Source organism: Hemibagrus wyckioides, linkage group LG07 (assembly GCF_019097595.1).
Source record: "Hemibagrus wyckioides isolate EC202008001 linkage group LG07, SWU_Hwy_1.0, whole genome shotgun sequence".
Lineage (NCBI taxonomy): Eukaryota > Metazoa > Chordata > Actinopteri > Siluriformes > Bagridae > Hemibagrus > Hemibagrus wyckioides.
In genome coordinates, this window is record NC_080716.1 from 25,423,040 (window position 1) to 25,447,729 (window position 24,690).

The 24,690-nt window shown below is 39.5% G+C and overlaps 1 protein-coding gene across 8 annotated transcripts in view; it reads right to left on the reverse strand.

Annotated features, from left to right (window-relative positions):
* The window catches only part of LOC131356088 (adhesion G protein-coupled receptor L2-like), a 133,970-nt gene that overhangs the window by 75,243 nt on the left and 34,037 nt on the right, over positions 1 to 24,690 (reverse strand). For all 8 annotated transcript variants that reach the window (XM_058394884.1, XM_058394883.1, XM_058394885.1 and 5 more), the window contains exons 3-4: positions 8,942 to 9,155; positions 4,036 to 4,145 (exon numbers count right to left, since the gene is read on the reverse strand). In XM_058394884.1, the coding sequence (XP_058250867.1) occupies positions 4,036 to 4,145; positions 8,942 to 9,155 (324 nt within the window). The remainder of the gene's footprint in view (positions 1 to 4,035; positions 4,146 to 8,941; positions 9,156 to 24,690) is intronic.

A 24,690-nucleotide genomic window follows, 5' to 3' on the forward strand; every position in this document is an offset into this window, starting at 1 on the left:
TAGAAACACTGCCTGAAGCGAAAAAAGGAACTTTTTTAGAATAGGAAAAGACTTATACACTACTGCTGGATGAGGAAAATGAGGGAATGAATGTTGACCAAGGCCATCTCACGACTACATTAGTCAGAGTCAATAGCGCATCACAGATCACTTGCACATTAATGGAGTATTAATGTTTTCTGTTAACAAAAGCAAATTCATTCCCGGATGGTGGCTTTATTGCAGCGATTGCGCTGATTATGCTGAGGAAAAGAGGCAATCGGCTGCAAATTGCCTTTTGATGTTGGCCTGTGACATCCTCATTACGCCGCCTCATAAGGCTGACATAATGCAGCTCAGCAACTTCCTGCTGAATAGTACCTGTTGTAAAGACTGTAAAGTACTTTGAACATTAAGTTCACACTAGCAAGCAACAAGGTGCTGTCTTATGTCTCTTGCCGTTGTTTTTTTTTTGTTTCTCAGTTTAGCCCAAATTTTCAGCCGATTACTAAAATAAATGTATAATTTATACACACCACTTTTACCACTTTAGTTTGAATTGCCCGCTTTTTGCATCATCTAGCATCTCTCAAAGGCCAAGGTAAACCGTACACGGGTTGAGGTGTAGGACATTTGTGAAAGAAAGAAAGAAAGAAAGAGAAAGAGAGAGAGAGAGAGAGAGAGAGAGAGAGAGAAAGAAAGAAAGAAAGAAAGGCCAAATTAGTTTACTTTATTCCAACATATATATATATACGTCATATATACCGGGAAAAGGAATAGCTTTCATCTATAAGCCTTTATATATATATATATATATAGGAATAGCTTTATGTTTTGACAAAGTGACCCACACTATAATGAGCAGGACAAATGATCACTCAGTCCCTGGACATCTGGACGTGTTGCTTTTCGGGGTTATACCAAATTTGTGTAGAATTGAAAAAAAACCTCAATTCAGACGTCTCTCATCACACTAACTCTCTTCAATCTGTAGCTTTTGTAGAAAAGCAACTTGCCCTCTTGTCACTTGCAAGTGTGAAGAAAATTTAAGCTTATAAGGATTAGGAGATTTTTTTTTCCAGCTCTAACTGAGAAGCCAGTTTTAACATCATCAGAAAAATAAGCCAGAAATCGTCTTTAATCCCAGAGACGCTGAAAAACTTCAGTTGTTCTGCAACACCTGTACACACCAGTTTTTTACTTATTTATTTATTTATTTATTTATTTAATGGGTCGTACCATTGTTTCATTCTGTCGCTCTGCCAAATAGAACCCATCAGTAAAAGTGTGCAAAGAGACGCATATTTCTCCGCCGTTCACTTGCTATAAATCGTGAAGTGTGCGTGGGAGATTGTATACACACTTTTTAAAAAAAAACCACGACACACGTCGTTTGTACATCAGACCCCGGCTCTGTTCATAAGCATTCGAGGCAGCACACGCCAAAGAGAAAAAAGCACTTATTACAGCTTGTGGAAAAAAAACCTTGACAGGTTCCATATCTTTTTCTTCTCTCGACGACTTTTCTGAAGGGAAAAATGTTCTTGCTTCACGAAAAAAATCAATCGAGCTAGAGATATAACTGATGACCAGAGCTGTAAATAAAGGGGTTTTTTTCTTCCCTCTATTAAAAAAACCTCTTTTCACTGGCAGAGAGCAGTAGAGCATGTGCTCCGATTCAGGGCTGATCTGAAAAACTAAAGGACTTAAACACCCAAATGTAAGTGGAAAAAAAACAAGCATGTCTGGAGAAGAGATTAACAGATGACTCAGTAGACTGGGATTTTTTTATTTTCCTTTTTTTTTCGATTCGGAGCAGACAGCCTTCAGAGGGACGGCTGCAGACTCGGAATTGCTCTAAATCAAAAACAAAGCCTATTCATCTGCAGACACTAATGAAAGACAAAGTCTAATTAACAGAGAGGTGTTAAAAGTAACTACGCTCCCAGTTGTGCACTTTTTTTTCCCACCTCATATCAATAATCATGTATTTTTAAAGCAAGGTTCTGTTTTCTGGCAAGAGACCGCTATCTAACCCGATCGGAACACTTTAAACAAGTTGTTGCTTTGTGTTTTGTTTGTTCATTTAACTCACCTTTGAACAGCTAAAATTGAAGTCTTTTCCCGGCATATTTCTCTCTAAAATCTCAATTAATTCACCGAACAAGTCACTCAGAAATAAATGTTTTGTTCTTTTGTTTTTTTTTTTATTCTGTCTGGTAATTTTCAGTATATTAAATGTTTTTATTTATATATTTTTATTTTATTTATTTTTTTACAGATTTTCAGTGCACTTTTTCCAGTAACTGACAACGTAGTTAATGACGTCTGCAAATTCCTAACATACAGACACAGCAGAAACAGTACAGCATGTTATTAACCGATGAGCCTCGGGATATCCTCGGATGCAGGGTATCAGCTGTTGTGAACGATTCCTCAGAAAAAGGGCACTGGCATCACCTCTGAACATGGATTTCCAAGAAAAAAAATAAAATGTAAAAATAAATAAATAAATAAACTCAATACAATTTCGGGGTGGATCGTATCCAATTTTTTACATTTATTTATTTATTTATTTATTTTTATTTTATTTCTCCCTCCTATCAGAAATTGAAGTTAACCCAATTTTGTTATGCCAACAGCCAGATGTTAAGCAGTGGCTTTTTTGAATTTTTATACGTTTCTCCACAGGCCACTCTCTCTTTTTCTCTCTCTCTTTGAGTAGGAGTGCACAGATCAATAATGTTTCACTAGATGATATTGCCTATTTCTGGCCAAATAACTGCAGTCTCATGTAGTGGAAAAGTACAAATAGCTGGAGTGTTCAGGAGGTTGTTTTAAAAGCTGACGCCTTCAGCCATGTTCTGAAGAAGCATGGGATGGGATTGAGGTTATTTACTGCTCGGTTGTTACTGCGCTAAAGCAAAAGCACATCGTTTATTTCGTTAAAGAATAAAAATAGAAGGTGATTCGATTCTAAGGCTGTTTTCACACCTGGTATTTCACACTTGACCCTGGACCGGTTCTGGACTTGTTGGCTCAGTCGGTGACATGATCAGGGAGGTCTGATTTCATGTGAAAATATGATTATGAATTGCAGATCAATTGCGAAAGAAAAAAAGGAAGGTAGGGAGGTAGGTAGCTAGATAGGTATGTATGCAGGTAGGTAGGTAGGAAGGAAGGTTGGGAGGTAGGTTGGGAGGGAGGGAGGGAGGGAAGAAAGGAATGAAGGAAAGAAGGAAGGAGATAGGTAGGGAGGAAGGAAGGAAGGAAGGAAGAGAAAGAAAAGAATGAAGTAAGGAAGGGAGGGAGATAGGTAGGAAGGAAGGAAGGAAGGAAGGAAGGAAGGAAGGAAAACTAAGAAAATAATGAAGGAAGGAAGGACAGAAGGAAGGAAAAGTAAGAAAAGAATGAGGGAAGGGAGGGAGGAAGGAAGGAAGGAAGGAAGGAAGGAAGGAAAAGTAAGAAAAGAATAGAGGGAGGGAGGGAGGGAGGGAGGAAGGAAGGAAGGAAGGAAGGCCAAATATGGTTCCAAATTGCAGATCAATTGTGTCACTTTTTCTTTTGCAAAAAGGGCACTCTAAGTTTTCCTTGTGCAACAACACACAGGAGGGCAATTAAAAGCTCTTTGGATGCATGGACTGTCGTCGTTTAGGAACAGCTGTGGATTCTGCTCTAAACATGTTTAATGTAGTCTGGAACAAGACGTGTGTTTATCATGGTGGTCTAATTCACACTTATACATGGCATTATGACTCCTCAGCTGACCGTAACGACCACATTTATTCCACACTCTCGTGAAAAATATCACTGATATCCTCCACCATTTTGAAGAAAACCAGGGATCGCGTTCTCTGGATCGCTCCCTGCCTTAAAAACAGCGATTTTACTTCACCAAAGTTACCGGATTCTCTGCAAAAATGGTCCTGAGTCCAAATAAATATGCAAGTGTGAAAACAACCGAAGAGTTGTTAGAGTGTACATTACAAGGTCATCACAGGAAGCAGAATAAACTGTCTCATGGTATCAGAAGATGGGGAAAACAGCAGTACTTACTATATGGCACACACTCATATTGGACCTCGAGATACTTGTACGTCCCGGGACAAGGGTCTGGAAAGACGTCTGAGCCAGTGATCACGACACATTGCGTCCGGTTGTTACATCTGAAAAGCAGAGCAGACGGACAGACGGTTAGTATTTATCCGTTTTTTGCAAAATGAGAATATGAACAGTTTAGGGTTTTAAAAGAAGTTCCTGATAATAAAATAAAGTCAAGGACGTTAAAGAAGTTTCAAAGCAGGAAAAAAAAAAAAAAACAAAGCCGTATTTCGGAATGACATTGTAAAATATTCATCAAGGATGTGACTCTGTGAGCTCGTCACTCCCTCCTGCCTTTTAACAGTCACTTAACACAACTACTGACAGCTCGGGATCTCAAACCGAGCCAAGGCAAGAATTTAAATTTATTATATATTTTAAAGCTAAATTAAGCCGGATACATTTTTTTGTCACCTTTACCCGGTGTTGAAAAGAAATCCAAATGGGTCGGAGGTGTTAAGATCGGCGCCGGCGAGAGTGCAGCTCCGTAGGGAAACTTTAATAGCTTAAGTGAAGGGACGCTGATTGACAATGAGGCCAAGTGACTTAGTGCGTCGAAACTCAAGATTCAGCTCAGGTCTGGAGAAAGAGGCTCATCAGGCATTCATGTGTTGGTGCTCTCAGTGGAATAAATCACCTTAAGTATTTCAAACAAGAATCATTTGTGCATTTGTGTGTGACTGCTGGGAGAGTTCCAGCTTTTACAGTCGGCAGTGACCTTGACTATGAAGCTAGACATCTTCATGAATTAAAATGAATTAAGCGTGTGTGGATGTGTGTATGGAGGTGTCTACATGTATTTAGCCTTTTGTGAGGACAAAAAAAAAATAAAAAAAATAATGTGATGAAAGAATTTCACAATGACTCACTTTCAAAAGTCAAACAATACAGTGTTTTACAGCTTTGGGATTAAAAAAGGACTATTCATGAGATATTTCTTTCAGCTTAGTGTATATGTGTGTGTGTGTGTGTGTGTGTGTGTGTGGTATGTTTTATATATCTAGACTCAAGAAGCTTAATTTTGGCATTAGTAATTATGTCCATGAAAAGTCCTTACAAAGACTGAAAAATGTGTGTGTGTGTGTGTGTGTGATTTAGTTGGGTGTGTCTGTATGCTTGCCAGAATGGATTTCTGAGTAAATAAACGAAGAAATTGGCCAAACTTCAATCACGCTTTCTATATGCACAGGGATTTATGATACAATTGAAGCAAACACTGTAGATATTCTTCCACATAAAAATGACAAAATGGACCTCTTGGCAATCAACTCTTCTAAATATTTCAGAAGGTTTAACAGAGTTTGCATTATTTTTTTTTATTTTATTTTTTTTTTGAGGGGGGGGAGTAAAGGGGGAAGGGAAGGAGAAAATGAACTCCCTTAAATGATTTTTTTTGGAGCAGTATTTATTACTCTGCTGATATCCTGTAATTTGCTCCAGACACTAATTTTAATAATTGGCTGATCGGGTTCATATTCTATACTTCAGCAGAATGGCAAGGATCCCTAAATATTTATAACACACACACACACACACACACACAATGTCTGGGCTTTTATGAATATTTTAGACTGGGCTATTCGGTTGGAAAAACATGAGGAAACCATGAGTGCTAAGATTATCTCACAGTTGGAACTATTTTGCTTGTGCATGTTGCAGGACAGTGATAAGGAAAAGAAATTATTTGCTGCATGACTCAAGCCTTAAAAATATAGAATTTAATGTGGTGAAACAGCATCAGTAAGCAATTTATTGCAAATTATTTTAAATTTAAAAAAGATTTGAGAGCATGTCGTATGGCATTAGGGAGTTTTAGGTGATTAGGGATTATTTTAGGAGATTTTTCTTTTTTTCATTTCATTTCTTTATTTATGTATGTTTTATTTATTTATTTATTTATTTATTTATTTATTTATTTATTTATTTATTTATTTATTTAATTTAATTTAATTTATATATTTATGTTTATGAAAATATATGGGAGAAACTAAAACACTTTACACATGGGACACAAATATGAGATTCAGGGTCAGAAGATTAAACCTGTCCAAGGTTAACGAATCTCCATCAAAGACTAGAGCTGAAGCTGAAATGGAAAACCTGCCGGACATGCCGTCTATAAATCATAAATCAAACCCCGAGTTAAGTGACAGCTTAATCAGGTCAGTCCAAGGGGTTAATGAGAAATGAAAGTGAGACTTGTCAACAAAACCAACTAACACGTTTTTAATTGCCTTCTGTAAAAGACGAGCGGTGAGAAAGCCCACCTTGTGGGAACGCCACCCAGTAGCCCCGTTTTATTACAATACCCCACATGTGGTGTCTTAATTATACAAGCAACAGCAGCCACTTTAGTTTCATCATATAAAAACACTTTAATAAAAAAAAAAAAAATCCCCTGTAAGGCCACTTAAATGACCTTCCCCCGAACATCTTCACTGTATCTGGCAACAACTGTTTGGCTCGTAACGTTAACATCTAATTAAGAACACGTCTGATTTTTTTGCCCTTTAAAAAAAACAAAAAAAAACAATTGCCCGCTCTTTGCATCATCTAGCATCTCTCAAAGGCCAAGGTAATCTGTACACAGGTTTAGGTGTAAGACATTTGTGGCTTTTCCCATAAAACAAAAGGCCGTCAATAGCCAGAGGATCTACTGTTCCACCATGACAAGCCTTACAGAAAGAAAGAAAGAAAGAAAGAAAGAGAGGGATGGAGAAAGGTTGGGAGGGAGGGTTTGTTTCAGACAAAAAATATAATATATATATATATATATATATATATATATATATATATATATATATATATATATATATATATATATATATATATATAAAATGAATAAAAAAAATTGAGAATACACTTAATATTGAAAATATTAAAATCTATAAAACCAAGAGAAGGTATGCTTGAAAATGATTGACAAAAATGTAACAAAAAAAGTAATTAAAAAAAAAAAGAAGAATAATTTAGAAAACGAAATGGAATTTAAAAATAAATTAAACCAGAATTAGCTGTACAGAACAAAAAAATTTAATAAATAAATAGATGCTAAATAATGTGGAGAAATGCATTTCATTTTCTGTTATGTCATCAGTGACAAGGCAGAAGTGGGTGACAGCGAAGCACTTAAATGAGAAGAGATGGTTGAAGAGGAGCTAATTTTTAGATAGCATGCATTGTGGAAGGTTTTGTGTTGGAGTACACTAGGAATCGCTGCTGAACGGCAATCATGCAGTCAGAGACGCGACCTTGACACAGACAATGTCGGCCACATGAGCGATCTGAGTCAAGCAGCTGAATTATACGTGTCGTGCGAGCTGGTCTGATTTAAAATGCGGAAATCAGTAGCAGGTTTAATGTATGCTGGTGGATTTGAGTGACTGTTGAACACGACAAGTTTGTTTCGGACAAAACATCAATGCTACAGACAAAACTCTCACAAATCTTCCCTAACAGTCTTAAAAAAAAAACAACAACCTTGATATATAGATATAAAAGTCTATAAAAACCAACCGTGGGTAGATTTTTTCATTGGGGAATTTTTTTCTTTAAATTAGAAGTTATCATTTTATTGTTCAACGTGCCTCCTCTTCCATTTGAACCTCCTTGAATGAATTTTAATAGCAAGGACTTTTACATCACCCAAACACCAAAGACTCTGATCTTTCTTTAATGAATACAGAAAAAGCAACGCTTATATTCCCGGAGAGCTTTTTTATATTTTTCTCCTTGTTTGAGGTTTTTATTCTGTTACATAATCAACAGGTCCTTGAGCCTAAATGGTTTCTTTCAAAAATTACCTCACTGGTGTTCTTGTAAATTTTACTGTATCTTTAAAAAACATTATAAGAGCTTCCTTACTTCAAGTCCTCGAAAATCCTCCTAGAAAAAATAAAAGGTAAAATTGCGCTACTTTTAACAAATGTTGGCTGCATGGGATTTAACTGTGAAGCTGGAGCTCCGCTGCGGGTTAGCGATGCTTTTTTCTCCCAGATGCACAGCGTTGGTTGGGGCTTATGAAATGTTAATATCTCGTCCGCTTTAAATATATACCATCACAGCTAGCAGCCGAGGAAGAAGCAGCAGAGTTCCCAGCACTATGAATGTGTGCGTAAGTGTGTGTGTGTGTGTGTCTGTGTGTGTGTGTATATATATATGTGTGTGTAGTCTGGCACCGACACAAGAACGTCCTGAGAGAGCAGGAGCAAGCACAAGTGTCACAAATATAAATGGTTTGAGAGGAGAGCATTACTCAGAGCCGCAGCCTGTGCCACTGCTGGCAAGAGCCGAGATTTGAACAAAGAAAACCAGCTTTTCAATCTGTAAAGAGCTGCTCAGGAAATGGCAGTGTGTGTCTTATGTATAACATTTTACAAGATGGCTTGAGCCATTGGCATGCTGAACATTATGGGCAAAACTATGAACCGTAGCAGCCTCAGGGCTTCCAGAGCTCTAAAGTGTTTACCTAATTTGACACATCCATTCCGGGTCTCTAGTATTTCACATAGATATCATTTTCAACTGAATATTTGCCTGCCAGAAACTTCTGGAAGCTTCCTTATCTCTCTCTCTTTTTTCTTTTTGACATTCCTTAAAAAGTCTTCTCAGGTGCACCTGGTAAAGGAACCCTTACGTGATCCGTGACTGAGCTTCACCGACCGACATTCGGGTTTGCTTATGTTATTTCAGCTGTCCCCTTAGCACTAAGTAACGTAGCGACTAGCAGCGAATGGAAAACAAGTGCCATGCTTAAAGACTCTCTGAATAATAATAATGCTCTATCTACAAAACCAATCTGAAAGGCAGGAAATGGAGTCCACATTTCCATTATGAGTGATGCTTGGCACACAGCCTTTACCTCTGAGATATGATTTTGTAGGCATCTGGGAGGTAGCAGTTGATGTTTTCCATCTGGACCGGGTCGGCGTCGCAGATCTTGTCGTCCGTGCGGCCGTAGTTGGCCGTCTCGATCATGATGACGTCGCTCCCCGGGCATCGGAGGTCGATGGGGTAACCTTCGCACGAGAGCTCTCGGCGTACCAGGCCGAATGGGAGAGCCGCTCGACTGAACGCTGGAAAACACAACAAAAATGAAGAGATTAGAAACACTGAGCAACGACTGTACCGCACAAGGAACTGCTGATTCCACAATATATCTTACGTTTCTTATTTCCGTCGGATAATTTACCGTATACAGAGATGCAAAACAATCATCACGTCACCTAGAGTAAGGCTCGTTTCAGCTTCCATGTTCTAGCAAAGCAGCTACCTATACGATTTAGTCTGTACCTAAATTAACTCTTATGAACAAAAGGCCAAAGAAATTCAATTTACTCCTGTTTTTGTTGTGTTCATGTTCAGCGTTGAATGTGTTTGTCATGTCTCACTCCACAGTGGTGATCAATATGTAGCAGTAGAAACTTTAAGAATTTAGTACATACATAAAATACAGTTTTTAAGTATTTCGTTTTTTACTTAGCCTATTAGGTGCGATATATCCATAGAAAAGTTCGGAAAAAACAAAAACAGTTCATATTTTTCCCACAAAAATGTTTCTATCTTCAAAGTAAATGTTGATATCAAACTCATTTCTGCTCTCTGAGATGCTCCAAGTGCTATCATCAACCTCTAAAATTCTGTGTAAGAGAGTAACACTGAAAGCCAACAGTCCTGATTCATTTTATATCAGACTCACAGCCAGAAAACCATTCATTTATTTCTAAATGTCTGACATTCCCATAAATAAGATTTCCAGGCAGGTGGAAAGGGCGTCTGTAAATAAACGTCAATTTATAGCTTCATGTTAAATTTGATTTCTTAGTCATTTCCTTTTTTTTTTATTGTCAACAGACTTGTGCAATGCAACTCTCAGAAAGGTTTTAGAAAGAAAAAATTTAGAGTAAGAAAACACTGTTCACATCAAGTGCAGCTTAGGTTTCTACTTGCTTTGAAGAATTCTAGCTTCATATATTCCCTTAACAGATGATATACATTTAGTCATTATGGTTTTTTCAGCCGTATTCAGTTCCTTCACTAAAGTATTTACACATTACCTGCAGCCATATAAAAGTTAATTCTAAGGTTCATCCTCAACAAATTGGTAATGATAACAAAAGAGAAACTCAATACAGCAAACTGTCATCCGGCACGCCGTATATTTTCATTTGCATGTCAATGACTTCATAGTTGTTTCACCTCGATGACATTATGAACATGTTTCTTAATTTGTGCCTGAAATTGATATCTAGGTGCCTGTGATGTGCGGCTGAATCTGTCTACACAGCTTTTGTGAGGGAAGACAATTAAATAGACATTAGCGGATGCCCTTCATGGTTACTTTGACAAACAGTACCTCTTTCAAAGTGGCCAACAGGATCGCGTAATACGCCAGGAATGTGAGATGCTATGGTTATGATTTTGGACAAAATGAAAAGCTTGGCTGTGCTTCCTGAGTTTGAGAGAGGAGGGAAAAAAAAGTTGATGTTCAGTAAGTTAAAAGAAAAGACGGAGGGGAAAAAAAATCTCCTTTAGCAAAAGACAAAGAGCTTAACCGCAATTGCGTATTTTTCTGCAGAAGATGAAAGACTACATGTGTTTTTTTGTTGCTCGACACAGAGCAGACACACAGGCAAGACTTTGATGATGACTTTAAAGAATCAGTCATATCAGTCAAATTAACACCAGCAGCATCAATCTATGAAATTCCTTTGAAAAGATTGTTTTAAAAAATGAGATGTTAAAGAAACTCCCATGATCACAACGACGATAGATTCCAAAAAAGGCCCAGTAACAAAGTCAGAAACAAAATAAGCTCAAGGATAGAATTAAATATGGAAATATTTATATTTGTCTGCAGCTCTTATTGCACTGAAACAGAAATTTTACTCCATTTAAATTGATAAATTTTTCATTTATTCTGATATGTTACCGTTTCCATAGACTCACGGAGACTTGTATAGCAGACACGATACTTAATCTAATGACAAAGAGATTCGAAAATGTGTTGAAGAAAAAAATTGGTGAGGATATGTTTAATTTAACAATTATGGAAGGAGTCTCCAGTAACAGACGGGAGGTTTTTCCCCCATGGTGAAGTCTTCAGGACAGACAGCTTTGAGGAAACGCCTGGTGATGGAACAAGTGTGTAGGGTTGTTCAAGAACATTAAAGGTAACAATGACCAGACGCAAAATTAGGATCTGACTTCCTTTAAATAAATAACGAATTGCAATCGTTGGCAAATTGCTGTAGAAAAACAGGAAAGAAGCAAAAAATTCAAATCACCGGTTTATATAATGCGTCCATTCTGATACGTTGCCGTTTCTATAGTAACAGCTCACAGGGACAAGTATAGCGGATGATCGACTTAATTAAAGTCCAAGAACATATTATAAGCGGGATAAAGAAAGAAGATGTTTAATTTAACAGTTATGGAAGGGGTCTCTAGTAACAAACGGTAGGTTTTTCCCTCACAGTGAAGTCTTCAGCACAGACAGCTTTGAGGAAACTGGCTGGTGATTTGTAGACGCTCAAGAGCAATACTGAAATGAGGTTCCATCTTCTTTTAAATTCTAAACGAATGCAAACGTCGGCAAATTGCCGTCATATAACAAGTGAAACATTCCTTTTAGACGTTTATGACATGCTGTTGGTGAAAAAAAACAATACACTTCTAGCTGGAAGCATTAACTCTTAACGTTTCACACCAGGCCGTGCTGTCGATTAGTTTCCTTTAACAGCATCGCATCCTGTCGTGATTTATTCGTAGTCACATAGGCAACATCGTGTAACGAGTTTCTGATTGTATCTCAGGTTATACATTTCATGCACATAAACATTTATTCTCTTTCGGCTCCAGTGACGGTCCTACATTATGGCTGCGTCGATGGTTTCTCGTAGAAAGTAAGCACGCTCGTTTTTTTTCCCCTTTAGAAAAATGTGCGAGAGAGGAAGAGTTAAGGAGGAAACTACGGAGAGAGCGAACATGAGCGAGAACATGAATCCTAGCCACATGAAGTGTTATTTAATCCATTTTACAGGCGTGCTGATCGAAGGAGGGACCGTCTGCAGTCCACACAGGGGGAAAAATCTATATAGCGTACACTGCAGCTGTGAACGCAGCCAAACAGCCATGCTTAGAGGAAAATTAACTGTTTGCCTCAATTGTTTTCCCCCTTCAACAAATGATTCACAAAAGTTCGGGTTATTTTGTAAATGCCAAGTTCAAGTGGAGAAAAAGAACGAAAAGGAAACAAACAAACTTATCATTCTCCGATGGTAAGCACCGTATGTGGCGCAGTGCAGGTCTGCTATGAAACTGAGTGAGAAGACAAAAAAAAGGTCAATTTTCGCTTCAGAAAGCATAAGGAGATGGAATGAACTGTCAATAATCACAGTCGTTAGCGGCAACCCTCGGTCCCAAGGGGGGCAGCTGCCATTTGTGTTTTCTGCTCCATGCTCTCCAATTAGCCCGCTCTCAGCCTGTTGCCTTGGCAGAAAGAAAAAAAAATGGAAAAGAAATGTAAAAAAAAAAAAACAACAACAACAACAACAACAATGCGCTGCTCTTTTTTCGTTCCGCCATTCATTCTGCCGTGTCGCCAGCTCACTTAGCACCCTAACTCTAATTACACCGGTCCAGCGTAGGCCTGACACCACCCTCGTGCTGTCTGAACACACAACACACACACATGTATCCATATTTTAATAGCTGACCATTAGTTACAGTGCTGCTAGGAACCAGCTCACCAGTCTCAACTCATCTGCTGTGCTGCTTCTGCCAAACTCTCTCTCTCTCTCTCTCTATCGCTTCTTATCTTACTGCGTGTTTCCCAACTGGTCTGAAGCCGAACGTGTTAGCACTTAATTGCACCAATCACGTCTCATTTACATAAAATGAAAAAGAAACCGGATTATATGAAACTGAAAATATGAGAGCTGTCTCTCTCTCTTTTTTTTTCTTCCATTGTATCTGGCCTTTTGAAAGCCTCCTAGCATTCAGGATCCATTTTGTAGTGATACGAGTGAATGCCTCATGAGTACCTAAAAAGCATGAAATGTCTGGATTTCCACTGGCTTGGAATGACTGTTGGTTTTGAGAGCCGAAATCAACGTAGTTTACTTCTGTACCTTTTGCCACAGACACTCCGCGCGGAAAAGCACCGACGTCCCCGTATGCTCCACGGCAGTTCATTTAACAATAGCGGTCAACTCCATTTACTAAGCTGTGACCTTCCCCATGTGTTAGAGATGTAACCGAGTATGAATACGCTATTCAGTATAAATAGATAGATGTTCTAAAGAGATAGAGATATGAATAGAAGGCAGTTTTTCCCAAAGTATATGATTGAGACTAGAGGTGTGTGAGATCCCATGAGAGGCAACAAAAAAGTCGAGCGAGTGGGAGGTTTTTTTTTACCTTTTTTTTTTTTTTTGCATTTACCTTGTTTATACTTTCCTCCCTTGTAGCTGCAGACACAGTAGTTTAAATTCAGCTGCTACTTTATTTAGATTTTGGGAAATGGAAATTAGAAAACCGCAGGTGGATACAAAAAAAATATATCTGTGTGAGAAAGATTATGTCCATGAGAGATGAAGAGCTGCAGTGACGGTGCTGATACCAAAAACAAATAAAAAAAAAAATCCAGTTTTGACCATGATGACTTCCTGTTTAAATACAGACTGAAATAAAGGATACACCCTTTAGGAAGTATGGTATACTGCAAACTAACAGAGCGTTCAGGATCCTGGATGACGAAAGCCATCCACATCTGGAGCAGTGGGCTGTTGGACTAACCCCGGCCCCTCCCTCCCTCCCTCTCTCTCTCGCTTCACCACAAAGACTGATGAATAGCCGAAAGCTCGTTCTTCATGGTGGGGTGTGACAGGTTTATCACGCTTTAACGCTGTGCAGAGAGAAGGGGGACTGTGTGTTTCATGGCTTTTTAAAATTCGTCAGAGATAAAATAAAGCCGAACATATTGCCTTTGTGCGGGACCACCCGTCACCGAGCCCCTCCCTTCCCTCCATCTCCATCTCTTTTGGCACTAAGGCTACGCGCATCCATCAAGTGTATGCGGTCTGATCGCAAACAGCTGTCAACAGAAGGCCTAGAAATTGATGAAGCCCGATGCTGGAGTGCAAACCTCCCCCGTTGCAAGATGCATGTCTCCGAGGGCTCAGAGGCTAGAAACAAAGTTAAATCAATAACAGGGACAGGGGAGTATCTGGACTAACCTGGGAACCCATCTCTGACAACTAATTACGATGCCATTCGGAATCAGGCAGTCAGTTTATCAAGCCCCGACCTCCGGGTCAACATAATCCGCCAGCCTCGAGCGCCGAAAAACACTCCACTGTTTCTGATAACACATCTCACTAAATCTCAACTGTCACACTGCGATTTTTTTGAAGTTTTATTTGCATTCACTCTACCATAAACTGGGCTTAGATGTCTCACAAGGCTCAGAGAGGCTTCCTGAGCCAAACCGAGATTCCGTCTTACTGAGAACATAGAAAAGTTTCAGCTTCAAAACATGTTTCCATGGGTTACTATCGATTCTTGCATCTGTAGATCAGAGAAGGGTGTGTGTGTGTGTGTATGGGGAGGTTCAGGGGTGTTATGTGGTGTGTGTGTGTGTGGGGGGGGGTTCAGCCAACATGCCTCTAACTAGTACTTTATAACAAATCAAGTGGCAAGGTCACAATGTGCATGGTGCCAGAGACTAAACTCCAATTGAGCCAAGAAAGTTGCGGATTTTTCCTTGTATGGTTGTGTTAGATCTCTGTATGCTACCGTATTTCTTTTGTATATAAAAAAAAAAGTCTGAGAACTGGCTGTAGGCTTTTCTCTTGTTCAAAAGCTCTATTTAATTCAGAGTACCTGCATAGTTCTACAAACTTGGCCACGTCTGGTTTAGCCAGCAGCGTTTAAATTCAGAGATAAAGACAGAAAAACAACAAGAAGAAGAATAAGAAAGATGCAACACTGAAGTCTGAGCCAAGTGCTGGAAGTCTTTATTTATTTCCATTTCTGTTTTAAATTAAATTACATTAAGGAGGGCTTCCCTAGATGGTAAATAATATATTACATGAAATGGAATGCTCCATCTGATTTGCCATGGCAACTGGCCTGGCTATGACATAATTGGCCGTGATCCCTCTTCTCCCAGCCTATTGACACAGACCTTATCAGGCATTCTGGTCACTGGCTGGGAATCGCAGCTTTTCTTATGACTCTTTTTGCCCTGCTCTCTAAGCTGCCTATTGAGCTCAGGCAAGCAGGCAGCGGCCAATACAGTCGCTCAATGAAGCACATTCTGGACATTCGCTCCTGTTTGTTTGAGTTGTAAGCACCTGCTATTATACAAATGTTGTTTTTCTTGAAGCATCCTTGAAACTGGATGTTGCACAACAGCTCAGATTATTGCGTTTGATAAAAGAATGACAAAAAAAACGCAGAAGTATACCAGCAGAGACTTTGGATCTTATGGCAGTGGTGGAGCCAATCAGTGTGCAGAAAGAACCAAAATGCAGCCTGTGCAAACTGCTAAAACCCAGTGGACCACAGCAGGCACAAGTCCATGCTCATGGGACTGCGGTTCCCTTATTTACAGCACTACATAAGCTTTGAGCTTAGCCAAATTCATCTACTTCATGATTATTATATTGGACTTTTCCATTACATCTAAAGGTTTTTTAAAATTAACATATAGATTAAATCTTTTTTTCATGAAATATCACATATTTTGTCTTAATCCCATAGAAACTTTGCCCTTTTCCCCGTTGTGCTTTAGTAAATATTTCCAGAAATGGGAAATAGGCCAGAATGTGACGATGTCAAACGCCTGATTTCAGCATGTGATCAATTCAGCTGTGTTCAGAAACGCCCTGGCAGCCAAACAAACGTAAAAGTGGAGCACGAAAGTGAAAACTAAGCAAAGAACAGGAACATGAGAGAGAGAGAGAGAGAGAGAGAGAGCTAAACTTCCAATATTGGATAGTGGATGACAAACAATAGCTGGTAAGCAAGCCACCAAAGAATTCGCTGTAGTTAATATCTAGCTTATGTCTAGCTTTAAATGCTTAGGTTATGCTTATTTTTAGCTCGATTTAATTTATTGGTGATTATACTGAATAAAAAGCCCATCTGATGAGTAAGTAACCTGAGGGGGTTTGGGAAATTGCAGAAGATTTGCAATTATTTGGTCATGGCCACCCTGCCAGTGCTAAATAAAATGTTTATATATATATATATATATATATATATATATATAGAGAGAGAGAGAGAGAGAGAGAGAGAGAGAGAGCTATATATATTGCTAAGGTCAGTGGTGCAAATATCATCAATTCATTTCTGTAGATTATTTATTGATTAACTGATACCCATGAGGACCAAGTAAGAATATGAATTCATGCTTGTATCTGTAGGTTTGCTGGTATTGTTGGTCTTGTCATGTTCATTATAATGAATACTGCTGATACTGCAAGAGCAAGAAAACAATGGATTATTATTATTACTGGGACAAAAGTGCATTGTTGTCTATTATCATGTTAATATGATGGTACAGTATTATAATTAAATAATTAGATCCCATGGTGGAGTCCCACTCAGGGTGCATTCCCACACCACGTCTGGCATTCCCGCAATCGGCTCCGGAACTACAGTGACCCTGACCAGTACAAAATGGTCTCTGAAGACGAATCATTGACTAGATGAATGATATACTTTCCCGTTCATAAAGAGTGGCATCTAAAGGTTTTTTTTTTGTAAACAGGGGACAGACCAGTCATTGAGCTTAAGACAAAAGAAAGAAGGAATATTCTAACGAGTATGACCTGATCTTAAGCCTGGATAGAAAGGACTACTCAAGGTAATGAATATTGATTGCATGTGTACACATGATCCTGAGCACCGACAAAAACCTCTATGCAATAGCGGCAATGAAGCGCTTACAGATAATCAAGAGTGTTTAGGTCAGTGGCAGTTAGTAGGAAGGGGGGCAGGGGTGAGGACGTTGGTATTGTGGATTTAAATGGACGTCGGAGAAAAGAGTGTTTAATAAGTTTAATGTTGCACTTTAAAATAATGAACTGGTGACAAATGGGTGGATTGACTTGAGTCTCGCTTCTCCCTTACACTCCACACCCAGATTTCTTTTTTTTATGTGCCTTCACCCCTCACAAATTGCCACCGTGGACTGGTAGAAGGAGTAAAGGACTCCACTGCACACAATAAATGAAGCTATTCTCCTCCGAAAGAATAGCCCGTCATGACCCTTCTTGAGGAGTAACCCTGAGTGTCCCCTCAGTCCAACTGATCATTGATGTGCACCCAAAGGAGCATGTAACACTGCACCACCTCCACATGTGTCCCCTGAAAAGAAATAGATGGTGGTGATATTTTATTCCTTCCAATCTCTCCAGTCTCTCAGAAATGCAGGAGCAGGAGGTGATTCTCTTTACGGCACTTGGCAAAAACTGTCCACTAGTAGTCCCCTACTCCTCCTGTTTGTCTTCGCTGATGCAATCCATTTGCACAGAGTGGTAAAAGTATTTCTGAAAATGGCACGATTCTGAGTTGCACTAAAAGCCTGATGTGTAGAAGTAAATAAGGATGGAGACAGAGCAGATCTCTAGAGGGCTCCTGTCCTGAACATTCTCGTGTCCGAGGTACAGACGGAAAGGTGAACAAACTGTGGCCACATGGTGAGATAATCCAACAGCCAGTTCATCATGCTATCACCGACCTGTATTGATTGACCCGAGATCTCCCCCAACAGAGTTGGCTGATGGTATTGAACACACTGGAAAAGTTAAAAGAACATGATTCGCACTACCTTGTCCTTGTGAGAGAAGGGTATGTAATACAGATACAGAAATGGCATCACCCACATCTATTCGATAAGCAAACTCTAGCAGGTCACAGTAAGCTGCAGGTAAAGTCTTGAGTCTTGAGTTTTGAGGTAAGACCAGCCTCTGAAGATTTTGATAATGTAGGATGTCAGATGATGAGGAAGTATATTAAGAGGGCATTTCCATGGTGACAGTACTTCAAAACAGACCTTTGTGAGATTACATACACAGGCTTTAAGTTATCTGGTACCTCAGGCATGTTCAACTCCCTTCCCCGTTGTAAAGCTGTGATGGATCGAGTGGGTGTGTTTTTAGATGTGGTATTGACCATGTCCATGATATTCCTGGAGCAAGAAATTGTTTTCTCTTTCATGGACAAGAGTGGGGAAGGTGTGGGAGGATTTATGTGAGCTGCCAGCGGAACAAAGTCGATTAAGGACGGGGAGCTAGGTCCATGAACGTAGGCTGGTGGCCAAGGTTATTGCCAGCAATTAGCAGAGAGGGAGGGGCATCAAATCTGTTCAAAGAACAGGTTAAACTTGTTCACCCTTTTCCCAACTTCTCTGACTGTCTTATATCCTGTTATTTTCCTCATACATTGGCAGACCTCCCTTGTTTATATTTCAGTTGTTCCACTCTTCTTTCTTTCCTTGAAATCTTTCTGAATTTGCTCTGCCTCACCCCCCCCCCCCACCCTTTTCCCATCCAGATAACCTCGATGTCCTTAGAAATCCGTGGCTCATTTTAGAGGAAGCAATTGACATCCCTTAAAGAGACATTTCTGCTAAGTAGTATGATGTAGTATGTTTTATGTACTTAGATGGAGCTTCATGCTCCCGCTAAGCATTTTCTCAGACTGTATCCCCAGAACCAGCATGCCACATAGTGCTGGGAAGATGACAAATCCCAGGCTCATCGCTTCTTGGCAAACAGAGTGGGCGAGGTCTAGCCCAAACACTGGCTCCAGGCGTTAGGCAACGGTTGTCATTCTCTATTAACGCCCCTTTTGATTGGTCTTTGTGGCTGTGGAAACGGCAAACAGCTGCATGCAAATCTGTCGGTAGCCACCCCCTCTGTCCCCCCGGGGTCCTTCCACCATTGTCCTGAACTCCAACCACTGCTGGAGACATTTCTCAAGGGAAAGGATGTAGAGAAGGAGGGAGTGTTGTCTTTAGAGGAGGATGAGAGGCCCCACTGTGGGCACAGCAGGGACTCCTCATGACTGTTTGTCTTCTTTGTCATTCAATTCTCAATATTACCAGCCGGCAACATCTTGGAAAGAAAAGGGGGGTCTGAGAGTTAAGCATTACCTCCATCATGCTCATGCCTTCATAATCCAGCCTTCATAATAAGAACAGCTTATGATACTGTACATGAGATGAAGTCAAGAGTTTCTAAGCGGTTTAGAGAAGGCAGGGAATTCAAGAGAGTGTTTAGCATTTGTTTTTCAGTTTCTTTCAGCCTCGGCGCAAGACGTAGCTCAACTTGGCACACAGCAGATAATTAAGTATCAAAAAGAAGCATTGTGTACATGATCAACAAAACTCAAATTAATTCCACAAATCAGTGTGCTAAATCCCTTTGGCACCAAGGGAAAAAAATATATATAAACATATCCAAAAAAAAGTATCTGGCTGGAAAGCCTTTAAAATAAAAATAAATAAATAAATAAATAAATAGAACCCCGCCAGCTCTTTTACTCTGATATACCTCCAATTTTAAACTGTCAACTCTGCACTTTTGGACAAGTAAAATATGGCACCAAAACAATTTGGACTATCTCAGTAATAATATATGGCATAATGGTGTGCTATTAGGGTGAGCTGCTAACCCACAATAAATGTGAACAGCCTGGATTTGAGGAGGTAATTGTCAGCAGAAGACTGGCATTATACCGAGGAAACGTCTAGCCGTGTCAGAGGCACAGTGCGGCTGCACTGCCATCTCATGTAACATTCATGCCATGCTGCACTACCTTGTGGTAAGCAGTTACTGGAGGAAGCCAAGAGATGAGATGACTAACCCCGAAGGCTAAAACCAGCCTTCCCGTCGAGGTGCTATTGAGAACTCTGAAATTCCGATATGTGCGTTCGGAAATAGCACTGGAGAAAAACGTGGGAGCTCTATCTGTGGCCAGAGTCCATTTTCCTGAGGCTGATCTTTCTCCAACCGAGCTTACATGCTGCTAACAATGGCTTTGTCTCAGGTTCCAGTCACTCTTGATTTGTATTCATGACAAAAAGTTTTCTTCATATATCTACCATGCACACAAAAAAAATACTGTGTGACAGACTGATTGTTCACACTGTGCATGTTGATTCGTGTCCCTTGAATGAGAAGTGGGATTTTTTCCCCCCTTTACGTCTCCGGCTCAAACTAAGCGAGGTAGAGGATAACACTCGCGCGAACTTGCCAGCACAAATGTAGGTCTTGTCGCTGCGAGTTCCTGGAATCCGCCTGGTTTTAGCTTAAAACTCACAGGTAAAGGTGAGAGAGGCTTGCCAGCACTGGCCACTAACTCCAACAAACCTCACTTCATGCAGAAAAGCCGTGGGTGGCGTACATTTCACGCCAAATAAATGCTGTTTGAGGTTACGGCTGACTCACCGCACTTCAAAACAACTTATCGGAAGGTGATAACATGTCTGATGACACAATTTACCACAATGAAAGCAAAGACAGAAGGAGGCGTATATATATTTATTTTTATATATATATATATATATATATATAGATCTATATGTATACACAATTTTGGTGACGTACAAGTTGTGAAAAGTCAAAGGAGAAAAGTTGAAAATATCTTCTTGCTTTAAACAGGTGTCACTACCACTTTTACCACCTCCAGCACTAGCTTGCACGCTGGCTGCGAGAGCTTCCCGAGCTGAGGATGAATCATAACGAACCCCACGCTCATAATCCTCGAAGGATTATGAAGGTAATCCATAATAAGGCTCATCACAAAACCTCATAGAAATTACAATCATTAGAAGTGTTCCAGGAAATGAGATGGCTTTCGTTTATTGTGCGTGCTTCTCCGTAGGGAAAAGTCTTAGTAGTTCTGACTACGTATTTTGCATTAACCTACAAATATATTAAAAGCAGGAAAGACTGATCGATAGAGCGACTGTTTGACTGTTGAAGTAGTTTTTTTTGCTTGTTTGTTTTCTCTGAGGTTAAAAGCTCAAGGTTCGAAGCTTCTATGCTTAGTTTTTATCGAGCAGAAAATCTCTACTGGACTCTTGTTCTGTATAAGTTGAATTATTACGCCGTCTTTTACTTCAGTTACGTTAGTTGGATCAACTAAGGTTGTAGGGGAGACCTTTAGAAAAGCACGTGTACAGCTGTGATTGTGTTTTCATTGTCGGAATTCCTGGTTGTTAATGACTCATAGCGGCTGACCGTCAAGAACAACATACTGGGGAAGAGCTGCTCGTTTCACTTTTTTGTCACCTAGCCAGCAGTCCTACAGCGTCGGATGCTGTTTTAGGCTGCTAGCATTAAACCACCATGAAAATGCTTGATTTTTGTGTATTAGATGTTTTGTCAGATAACATATTGTAGTAAAATATTGTCTGTTCATCAAGCTTGACAACACACACACACTCAAGCCTTCATTCAAATGTTATTCACTTGATATTTCCTCCTTGTTTGTATTCAGCTGAAAATCGTCCATCACAGTGAGAATTTTTTGGTTGTTGCACACTTTTCTCATTATAGCACAACTCCTCCATTTGGCTGTTAAAGTGCTGATCTCTGAGCTACAATTGAACTCTGTCTAAAGGTAAGCGCTATAAATTATCAGCACCGGATCCTTGTTTCAGCAGCACACAGGACATCTGACCTGAGTGCTGCTTTCAGACTGCAGAACACTGAGGGATTATCATCATCTATTAATGAAGCTCCAGACCAGAAAGATCTCACGCAGCTAAAGAAGGCATCTGCAATCTGTTCTTTTTGATCTTTAAATCTCACCCGAAACAATGAATTCCAGAGATCTCAGCATCGGTGTCAGCACCATCAGAAGTGTCCTTAAATCCTAAAAAAAAAATCCTAATAATAAACGGGAGCCGTTAGAGGCTGTTAGCATTAATGAGATCAAATGAGATCATTTTAACTACAGATTAGTGTCTCCGGTTCATTTGGGCAAAACACAATTTCAATTAACACTTTATAGCGTGTATGACAAATGTGGTGTACAACGAGCCCGTGGTGCCACAGGAATTAAATTTAACCACGGTTAGTCATTTAGCTCATAGTAAAGTTAATAATTAAAAAGGATAATCTATAGGGTTTTTAGGATGCTCCAAGCAACTCTGTACTGCTATAATGACATTATTAGGCTTTCAGAGATGGAGAACCGAATGAAACACTTTAACGTAACATAACGTGAGCAGATGTGCACCACGGGATCCTCATATAGCACATCTGTCAGACTTGAAATGTGTGTTAATTGAAATCTGTTTTGTCCAGCAGAACTCCAATTTCGGATCGTTATTAACAGGTATGCTTGCGCGGCGTAGCGGCACCCCACCTAAATCTAAAACGGGTGATGAAAATGAAACATCACGGCTGCAAATGAAACATCTGTCGAAGACGCCTGAAGAAACAGTGTCAGGGTGATTCTCGTGTCCCACCGGCAAGCGATACTAGAGCAGACCTGCGGAAGACCAGAGGAAGCTAATAATTAAAAACTGCTCCATAGGTCATTGTTTATGTTTCTTATTAAACCCTCAGCAGGCCTCTCGGTCTACCAAGCGTGTCCTGCAGATTACCGAATAAATAAGAAGCACAATATTTTCCCTCTGCGTCAAAGATGAAGTGAACCATGACGCCGAACAGGGGTGTTGTGAACCATGTGAAGCAAAGCATGTTTTGTGTAAACTGCTCAGGGCCCCTTAAGAATGTTAATCATCAACCACATTAACATAACACTGAAATTATGGGGACTCCATATTGTCGGATTTTCATTAACACGTCGACGTGCCAAAGCTTAAAAACCCAGAAGTGTGAACTCTGTAATGAGCTGCACTTTAAAGAGGATTGCGAATTCCGAATCCCTGTTGGAGCTGGAGAAGAGCCTCTCTGCGTGTAGCAGACAGACTAACGTCTAAATCGAGAGTCCTGACGCAGATACATGGGATTTAAATGTCAGTGGAACGCTGGGGTTCTGTAAGGGTCCCTCGCCAGTTTCCTTTCAATAACCAGGTGGTTTAGGAAGGAAGGTTGGGGGATAAATCCAGAATTGCAGCTGGCCTACTTCTGTGAACATCCCTGTGTAACGCGGGAGTTTTGGGCAGGGCTCAGAAGCGGCACTTTAACATATTTAACATAGGAAACACGGTAAGATACAAGCAAACAAAAAAGTGTAGTAATCTATATACACAAAAAAAAAACCCACAAACATAAACCAGGATCCAGGAAACACAAAAACCTTAAATTAGCACTTGATGATACGTTTCTTTTATCCACACACTTTAACAATCAGCAGAGGCTTTAAAACCAGACAGGAGCCACAAGCAACAGGTTGCACTAATTAACCATAACAGGAAGTAATGACCGTATATGGAAAGTGGGACGCCAAATGGGACAGAAGGGGATTTATTTTAACCCTCATGTTAGTTTCACCTCCCAGGCATTTTCTTTTCATTAGAGAGGAATACAACTGAATTACTACTTAATTACTACAGGAAGTGACGACTATATATGGAAAATGGAATGTCAAAATAGATTTCTTTTTTTTAATTTTTCATTTTAATAGATTAGATAGCCACAGCAGTAAATAATGAACATATATGGAAGGTGAAAAGCCAAAAAATTGTTTATATTTTTATAATAATATTTCCTAATATTTCCCAGACAATTTCTTTTGACTTTAAAGTAAAGTAATTAATGCGTTTTCCTTCATTTTCTCAAGAATTAATAAAATAAACTGTAGCCTCAACAGTAAACAATGACATCATATGGAAGGCCATATGGCAAAAAAAAGAAAAGTTTTTCTCAAAAAACGTTTTTCTCAAAAAGTTATTTTCTCAATTATTAACATTATAAACTATGTCCACAACAGGAAATAACGACCATATATGGAAAGTGGAAGGCCAAACAAAAAACAAAAACATTTTGGTGTCACTTCCCAAAACAATTTACTAAGAAATACTGTGATAAACAATTTCAGCAAAACAGGAACTAAAGACCATACAGAAAGATAAATGAATGTCAAGCTGAATTTTTTTTTTTTTTTTTTCTTATTTTAGCTTTTGTTAGACTCTTTATTTTTTTTAGTTTGTTAATACTTATATTAATATTAATTATATTATAAAATATATTAATGGAAATACATGCAAAAACCATTCCATGCTCCAGGTAATGGCAGGTGTGTGTTCAGGAGTGTGTGTTAAGATGCAAATTACCTTTAAAAAATATATGAATATGTGCCTGTCGTCATTACATCTCTGAAAAATAATGACTGCGGAGTGAATGTTGTCTTAATTGCAACAAGTCGGCTAAAATCACTTCACATTTCGGTGAAACACATTTCCATTTAAGTGGAAGAGAAAAAATGCCATTTCACTGGAAATGGCAACAGAACATAAAGGTTAAGTGTGATCATCCCCTTACACACACCATCACAGAACCATAGAAATGAGAAACAGGCCGAATCTCTCGATAATGCACGGCGGAGTCGGCCCCTCGGCCCTGGGCGCTCTCTGTGGGAATACGCTACATGGAGAGGTCAATGGTGATAGTGAAAATC